General features: G+C 36.9%; 1 protein-coding gene across 2 annotated transcripts in view; it reads left to right on the top strand.

Moving 5' to 3' along the window:
* The window catches only part of CNTN3 (contactin 3), a 107,427-nt gene that overhangs the window by 67,933 nt on the left and 30,058 nt on the right, over positions 1-9,436 (top strand). For both annotated transcript variants that reach the window (XM_055806237.1, XM_055806238.1), the window contains exons 5-6: positions 160-262; positions 1,259-1,443. In XM_055806237.1, the coding sequence (XP_055662212.1) occupies positions 160-262; positions 1,259-1,443 (288 nt within the window). The remainder of the gene's footprint in view (positions 1-159; positions 263-1,258; positions 1,444-9,436) is intronic.

Consider the following 9,436-nt stretch of genomic DNA (forward strand, 5'->3'; position numbering starts at 1 on the left):
CTCCTAAGTCTGACTGATTTCACTGGCAGGTGCTTACGCTTCTCTTTGTAAATGGAACGTGTGAGAAATAACCTCAATTTTTAATTTAATGTGATGTAATGCTAAAGAGAGAAAAAGGACTTTAAAAACTAAATATTACCTCCTTCAATTCTCATATAGGTGTGATGGGAGAATATGAACCCAAAATAGAAGTTCAGTTTCCTGAGATGCTTCCTGCAGCTAAAGGCTCAACTGTGAAACTGGAATGCTTTGCACTAGGAAAGTAAGTTTTTGTCTTTAGCGATGCTGAAAGTTGAAGCACATTGGGGTTCATCTGCAAAAGAAATGTGAGTTTCAGCAGTTGTTTTGGTGGTGTTTTCTGGAGACTCTATTTTGATCATCACAATTATTGCCTTAGAATTGAAGGGCAAAGAGTCTTGGAGTAAATTTCTGTTTTGTTTAGAATTAAAATGTATGCGTTGGCAACACAGGAATTTACATTTCATTTCAAATTATCTTGAATAAGATCAGTGCAGTTTTGCATATGTCCTTTGACCGACCTCTGCTCTCCCTGTGAGGAAGGAAATGTTGTTGAAGTCTGCAAGAATTTTGTCTGAATTTTACTGTTAAATGTACTTGATGCTTTCATAATATTGTTCTTCTTTTATAGCTGAAATAAAGATTAAAATGCATTCCTCTTCTGAATGGTATTTCACACACAATTGATGCCTTTTCTCTTTCACAGATGATCTGAGAATGCATTTACTTTCTGTAAATGTATTTACTTACCACTTTGCGGTTTATTTGCAGACAGCTTTGTCAGGTCTTCATAATTTTAAGTGCCAGATTGATAACTTAATCATATCCTATTGCTTTGGTTCCCCAGCTAGGTGAGTGAAAGTTTTACAATTGGAGAATGAATGACTGTTTTAGGATGGGATTTTCAAAAGAGTTGCCTTGGTTCTCCTTCCATGGAGGCTCTAGTGGATCTCACCCATCTTCGGGGGGACGGGCAATGCTGATTTACAAGTAAAGTTTCAATTGTTGGATATTTGCGCAAATATTCATGAAAAATTTGGTATCTGACATAACCGTGTATGAAACAGAACAGTGTATGCTTATCAGTTGCCATAGTGTCTGACCATCTGTCATGTACAGCATGAACCGCTTTGAACACATGCTTTTAGTCACTTCTGAGTTTAGTTTAGTTTCGATATCTAGTTTTGACAATCGAATACTTGAAGCAAAGCTGTTTAAAATTCCATTATTTTCTCTTTAGCCCTGTGCCTCAGATTAACTGGAGAAGAACCGATGGTCTGCCATTTCCAAGTAAAATAAAGCTGAAGAAATCCAATGGCATGATTGAAATACCTAATTTCCAGCAGGAGGATGCAGGACTATATGAATGTATTACTGAAAACTCCAGAGGAAAAAACATTGCAAGAGGACGTCTCACTTACTATGGTAGGAAACTTTCTCCTCTTTCCCTCCCTCCCTCCCACCCTTCTTCACACATGCAATACAAACCGCTCTAGGGTACTTCAGGGTTTACAGCTTCTGCAGTACCATCAGGTATTTGTGCTTTAAAATCCATGGCATCTTAACTACTCGCAGAGAATGAGAACTTACGCACCAGGTTTTTGCATAGCATATCTAATAAATGTCCAGGCTCAAAAGGGTAGCTAAGAATAATGTAGAAAATGCTTGTGCTCATTTTTCTATGGTGGAAAGACTTTTTTTAAAAATCTTTCTTATTGGTCCATTGGTGAAACCTTAGACTTTCAGTCAATCGGATTTATTTGGGGTATCATTTAGGCCTCACATTTACAGGAAATACACATTTTATCTTGCTTTAGGAAAAGATTACTGATGGATATTGACAATCCTTTGCATTTGAAACATCCAATTTTATTTTAAAATGAGTAAATAAATGAGAGAATGTAATCCAGCATAGGAAATGAAATAATATGAAATTTAATAGCTGGAAAAAAGACAGAGTCTCTTGTGCACTTAAGGCTATAGAGTGAAATGAGTATCAGCAAAGCACATTGGTGGTGTTTTAAAGCTAGAGTGATTTGCAACAAAGTGGTAATTGACAATTTTTGTTAAAGCTAGATCTCAGCAAATACAATTTTCTTTAGGTAAATGGCAATTTAAAGAGTGTTTCAGACTGTGCTTTGGAATGTTTTCCTCATGTAGGAATATTTGAGCAGAGAGAGTGTTTTTAAGTTGTATAAAAAAACCCACAGAGCATAGGTACTGTGCAACTTTGAGCAAATGTTCTTTCTGTTTCCTACTTCGGTATGGGAAGCTGCTGTTTAGTAGAACACACAGAGTGTTGCTATGAAGATTGTAGTCAATGAAGATTGTAGTTTAAGGCACAACAGATCTTACGAGGAGTAAGGAAGAGATTTCTTCCCCCCCCCACCCCCCAGCTTCCAAAATAATAGTTACCCTGAATCGATGCCCCATCGTTGGAAATACTGAAGGTTAGGTTGGACGCAGGACTTTAAGCAACCTGATTTTTCCATATACTAATTGTAATTATGACTTTTTGAGAAATCCTGTGAGTAACATAGGGCACAAGATGTAAGAGGCTTCATCTGCCAGTGGCATCTGTCATTTCAAGCTTGGCACTATGCATTTGATTTTTATAAAGCTACTTTTATTCGCTACTTCAAAATTTCAAACAAGCTGTGGTTTGTAATTAGGTTGGCTCAGTATTCCTACCCCAGTTTTAAAGCAGGGCAGTTGTAAGACACATCAATGTAGCTACATACAAAATAGAGTAGACTTGTTCATTAGTCCTTGTAATGTAATTACGACAGTGGGCAATCTTGAGGTGTTTGACCTGTTTCCCAAGTTCTGTTTGCTCATTAAAGGACACAGAGCTGAAATAAAGGATGTTGCTAATCAATAAAAGCAAGCAAGGTGCAATTTTGTGACAAGTAAATCAGTGTGAACATTTTTATCACAAGTCCAGAAGGGGATTTGAACACTCAAATAGAGTTCATATTTCAATATAAGTGGCTGCCCATGTTAGATTCATCCCTAGTATGGATGTTTATCCTAAAAAAATAATGAGACCTGTAATGGCATTAATGGCACTCCAACTGTTTAATTTCATTTGTTCTGCTTAATGAAACCTGTTCTGTGGAATTAAGAAAATTTAAGTAATCTTTCTTACTTTGCTACTTGCTTTGCTGTTGCAGATAGAATGCCAAAAAGTCTGTATTCAGGATAGGATCATTTTAACACTTTTTGGTAATGTGGAGGATATAAATTCTGTTCGTAGATTAAGGATGTTCTGTAACTCAGTATCTTCTGATGGCACACCACAGTGCCTCGTATCAAAGCTCAGAAATCTGTCTGGTAAAGAAATCTAACCATATGCCACTTGGTCTTCCAGTAAAAGATCAATATTTAAGGAATTTGTTTTAAAAGCATATGAGGATTTGAGGGAAACTAATGCAATATGCTGAAGACTTAGACTAAAAACTATCTGTCTGCCAGGAAGTGTCAGTGCTGGCAAAGACGACACAAATCTGTGTGGTGATGTTAGTGGATGTTGGCTGCTGTTACACTTTATTAGTAGCGTAAGATGTGTCTACTAATCATATATAGAAAATACAACTATTACAAATGGACAAATACCTTTTATTTCAACAGTGACAATGTTTATTTTCCTCTCTGCAGCAGAACAAAGCTTCTGTTTCTTACTCAAAAAAAAGAGTGCAAGAAGAATCGGGGTTAACATTTTCAAAGTTGTAGTGAAACAATGTGAAGAAAATCTTCAGGGGGAAAAAAATGGCAAAAATTTTCAATGTGACTGAAAATTAGAAGGTTTTTCTTTCTTTGCAGACTTTAAAGATTCTCTGTAAATGAAACATAAAAGCTAGTCCTAAACAAAATCTTGAAGCCTTTCCTTGCTCTGCTGTGGAGCGAAAACACTCTTATTCTCCTGATTTGTTTTATGAGCTCAAACTGTAAAATCTTAATCTGAAAGTTGGGTTTTTCAGTGCAAATTGTTTGATTTTTTTTTAAAAAAAGGCACCACATTTTCTGTGCTCTCCTCCCTCTTCTTCCCGTAATGAATTATAGTCTTGCAACCGCAAAGCACTTGAACATAGGCTCAACTTTAATCATGGCCATAGTAATTTTCTCAAGAATGCTTGTAAATATGTTTGGGTTAGAAATTCTGTGCACATCTGTAACTCTCTTCATAGAAAATAAAATGGGTTTATTTTTTTCACTTTATTGTGGGTTTTAAATATAACTCTCAACCCATAGTTGAAGGCAATAATTAGAATAGATAATCTAAACAGATATTCTGGGTTCTTTTATAAAATTACTAACAGACTATTAATTTTCCCTTTTTTCTCTTGAAGGATTTTATCAAGAAAAGCCCAACATCAAATGTTTAGGTTTTTGTCCTTTGTACAGTCTCAACATTTGCTTAATGCCGGTTTCTTCCTCAGGGGAGTTCAGAATGTGCTAAAAATAGGACAAGATTGTCTGACTTTGATTTAATATAAAACCTGAATATATAAATAATTTGCTTTCACTTTGCTAGTATATTCATTTATCATTGCTATTAGTCCTTTCCATAAAGAGGTAATAGAAGAAAAAAGAATCCATGGAGACATTTGATGGCGTGGAAAAATGAGAAGAGATGGAACAATTACACTTTTGTATTTTAAGATGCAATTAAACATGTAACGTGGTAGAGATACATAAATCAATTAATTTAAAGTATAATTGAAAAAATTCATTCTTAATTAGCACATGCTGATTTAATGGAACTCATGCTTTACAGTACCAAAGTAAAATGTTTAACAGTGAGAAAAATTCTGCCACTGTTCTTCTTTTGCTCCGCAGTGGTGGTCTGTGATAGCAGAGGCAAACCCCAGTAATACATGGACTCTGCATAATTTTGTAGTACATCAAAAAATACTTGTGTATTTTGTTAATTATTTTGGTAATAATGTACCACCAAAATTATACTGAAAATTAGTAATGTGTGTGGAAGAGCCTTCAGGTTTTGTCTGATAGCCTGACTGTCTTGTTTGTGGACATGGCTTCAAAACAACTACAAAACTATAAATGACTAAATACCAAGGTGTTGCTGAGTTTGATCAACCTAGAGTTTAATTTTTGATGCTGTCTAATAATTTAATTGCCTTGCTACAGAGACAAATTATTACTCTTTTTTACATACTAAAACTTTCTTCAATGTTGTAGCAATTACCTGTTGCTTGAGAGCATTTTTATTTTTGAATGGAATGCAAATAACGGGACATCTTCAGGGATGTGGTAGATGCTTCTCTACTCCAGTTGTTCTATCAGAACAAAGTTACTCATGCTTAAAGTCACTTGGAGTTTTGAGATAAAGTCATCAGGTTCATCACTGCTGTAGGTATCAGTATGGGATGTCATAGCCTGACTTTCAGATATACTGCCTAGAAAAATGAAGGTTACATTTTCTGCTTGGGTTTTTCCCCCATTATGCTTCAGAGTTGCTTTCTCTTGAACTATGGAAAGTTCTGTTTGACTCTGATTTATTGCCCAACTGCTGAGCTATCCAAAGGTATTTTCAAAGATTTCCAGCCCAGCTTTCATACTGTAAATTTCAAAGTAAAGGTATGTGTGTAAGCAGAATGCATCTTACGTGCAAGCCCCAATTAGTGACTCTTCTGGAAGAGCTTCCCATAGTCTTCTGCCTCCCCGCCGAGGTATGGCAGAGCTCAGTACTCTCTGGGAGAGCACAGTGCCTGGGCAACCTACAGGTGTGAACCTCTGCCTTTTTCCTTCATGCTATTCCTGTGGCTTACAGAATTAAAAGGAGATTTTTATTGGAGAAGTCTTTTCTGAAGGAGATCATATATAAAAATACATGTTGACATGCATTGTGCGTGGTACCCCACAAATTATTTACAAATTAGCTCCCAGTGCAGCTTCTGGGAAACGTCAGCTTCTTCGGCTGTTACTTCCAAGAGCTTCGTCGCAGTTGTTCATTGCAGCTGGTCCTCATTTGTAGCATCCCTCAGAACAGTCATTGCAAATGTTTCTTAAAAGTCCAAAAAAATGGTTCTTCCTTTCCTTATGGCCTACAGGGATGCCCTAGAGGGCAATGAAGGAACAGTTGTTTTCTTCAGGAAGACCTGCCTGGCCTAATTAGCTGGAAAAAAAGGCTGATTATAGTCACCAAAAAAAAAGATGACCGAGTCTTCTCACTGGGATAAATTTTATGAAGTTACACACGTGTATCACTTCTTGCCTGTGAGACCATGAGTACTGCAAGGAACATTTTAGGCAGAAGCAACTGAAGCAAAATACAGCCTGGTGCTTTTCCAGGTGACTGACCATGAGGCTGACAGCTAACCTTCTTTAGAAAATCAGTTACCTACATGTATTTTCATCCTAAGGGAACTTTTTATATGAATCTTTCATGAAGATTGCACATCAAGTTCCTAAGAATTCTGAATACTATCACACAATACGGGTTCCTATCACAGTCTTAAACCCTGCACTACAAACTGTATTAAAATTAACTTGCAACCTATCAATTTACAGGGCATCATCCTTTTTTCATCTCAATGAAATTCTGTTGCCTGCTGGCCTGTCCCTTGCTGAAGGAGGAAGGAGTGGTATCTCCTTAGGAAGATAAAAGTTACACACCAAGTTCCGTGAGAGAACAAGGCTTTGTTGTAAGGCATCAGCCCTCCTTCAGAGCACACCTGTGGCAGCAGTGGGTGGAACCAAACGTTGTAAGCAGGTGGAATTTGCCGAACAGTGACTAGAGCTCAGGAGGAATAAAGCTGAATGTTCAGAATCATTTGGGTACAGTCAGGCAGAGCTCAATAAAGAGGGCAGTGCTGGGCTTGGAAAGTTGGGCTTCTCTTTTGGGAGGGTGTGTGGATCTACTGATACACGACCTTCTGTCTGCGCTTCCCTCAGCTGCTGCAATGGGGACCATCTCTACCATGGCCAAGATTGTGGGTTTTGAGCGGCATATTCCCAGCTGGAATGGCCCCTGTTTAGCTGCCTTTTCAATTTTGAATGGCTCAGTTGAATTGTTCTTTTCCAAAGTTTCTAATACTTTTACAGCCTTCTTTAAAGACTTTGAGAGGTGGCAGATGAAAACGGGTATCTTTCTTTCTGCTGAATTCTTTCATCAGTGATTCAAAGAGAAAAAGCCTTCCTCAAGAAAATCACCGAGGTCCACATCAACACTCTTGTGGATGAACAAGCACCACAGATTTCTCACATTGTGGCTTAGGAAGCTGTTCTGTTCATTTCTGGTTTGCATTGGTTATCTTGCTCCCACACTTTCCAAGAAGACCCAGTTTATCATATCTGCCTTGGAGGTTTGGGAAACCCTCCTATGGAGACTCTCTGACACAAAGGGTCCTAAACTGAAGATTTATAATGTGGACAAATGTTTTTCTTATTAATCGAACTGAATCCAAGGTCTTGAACTTGCAAATAGACTGTATTTAACCTACTTTCAAGTGGGCAGCAGATGTGAAATACTGCACGTGTACGGATCCATCAATAATTCAGGCACTGTTGCTTGTTGCATAAATATTTAGGTATGCAAAGTGCAGGAAGCACACGGACATGGAGTTCTGAGCTTTCATCCCCTTGACACATGCAGGGCAAATATGCCAGATGACAATGTCAGGTAAAGCAGTGGCTCTGTCTTGAACTCCACTGTTGTAAAGTTAAATTTCAAGATTTAACCAAAATCAGTATCAGTAAGATGGTACATTTGTCTGCCACAAAGATCGTTATCCTGTCTCTTAGACCTGTCCTTGATAAAGAAAGTGTAAAAAATTAGATCATCCCCAAGTCAGTGAAAGGCATTAATCCTCATGGGGTATTAGAAGGTTTCACTGTCGGTAAATAGTGGTTAAATTCCAAAGCCTTCTAGTTTAGTATCTCAGTGAATATGTTTTAGTAAGTTTTCTGTGAAAAGTTGATGCTAAGTACGTATGCATAAATCATAAACGGTATTAATCTTTGTTTTAAAAGTATGGTACTGTACATGTTCATGTTGAGATCTTATCACTGCATTGCAGAATGTATGATGGAGATAAAATTTGTATGCTAGAAAAGAATGAATCTTTTTTTCATGAAATTAATACCAACCTTCATCCAAACGTTGGTCTGCTGGTCTTGTGCCTATGGCAATGGAACAGGTTCAGCTCTCAGCTGTGCTGCAGGCTTCCCTTGTGGCCATAGACAAGTCATTAATTTCCCTGGTCTGAATTAATTGCTGGTATAAATCCATTGTAGTAGGAAGTTCAACGGGAATTAATCTGACCTTCTGTGCTTCCAAAACTCATTATGAAATAATAATATTTTCCTGTATCGCCAAGGACTTTTTTTTTTTTTTTTCTTTCTAGTTGTTTTGATACCAGAGTGTTAGGAAATTTTCTTGAATTACCACTTGCAGATAATCTGTAAGGTAATCAAATTGACTCTGGGAAATTCTTTTGCCTTTAGCTGTGTATTTGCAACCAAGTTTCATCCTACTTTTCATCTGTTTTCTCCATATGCAACATCCAGAATTTATCTTTTCTTGGAGAAATAGCATATCTTGAGTTTATAAACTTTCTAGTCAATTGAATAAATTCAAAGAGAATTCATACAAATTTGCTATAAAACAGTGTTGTGCTGTTCTGTGAAATAGCACTAAAGGAATAAACTACTGCTGTCTTTCATGCAGCGATGTTTATTTGCCAAGTGAAGGGGTTTTTAGCCTATGAAATCTGTAACAGATGTTTTAAACTCTATCTTTACAGTTTTAATGTATTTTAGGTAAATGTGGAGGATGTATGGTATTAATACATCAAAATATTGTTTACAAATCAGCAAATTTGTACAATTTTCTTAAGGCCATATTCTGGTTTGCATCACCCAAATGTTGTGCTAAGACTAATGCTTTTCAGAAACAGTCTCATATATCCATGTATTCATCCAGTTAAGTACTGACTAGCATTAGAAAACAATTTGAATGGTATTTAGAACTAAGGCTGACATACCATTACGGGTTTTTGAGGACTTAAAGGATCCTCTTCAGCATTAATTTGATGATTTAGCTGTATCAATTATTTAATTTCAATATCACCACTAATTTCTTTATCTTACATTTACCTCAATTTCAAAGTTGTGTTGTTTAATCATTAGTGATTTTAATACTGCTTTCATTAGCTCAGCTTTAGTGATCTGTAATCTCAGTTTTGTTTTGGTTTACTGCTTGTAATAAGAATGTCTAAAATGAACAGTGAGTTAATTTGTTTCATTAGCTGACTCGCTGCAGAACCAGTGAGAACCTCTGTTGGCTCAGACCAGCCTACACAGAAAACTGTTAAGTGCTGTGCAGATTAACCCTTTGATTCTCATATGGAACAATAACTTCTTGGGGACTTTGTTGTTGATGTGTGTTTCATCT

This window comes from Falco peregrinus, chromosome 5, assembly GCF_023634155.1.
Source record: "Falco peregrinus isolate bFalPer1 chromosome 5, bFalPer1.pri, whole genome shotgun sequence".
NCBI classification, from domain to species: domain Eukaryota; kingdom Metazoa; phylum Chordata; class Aves; order Falconiformes; family Falconidae; genus Falco; species Falco peregrinus.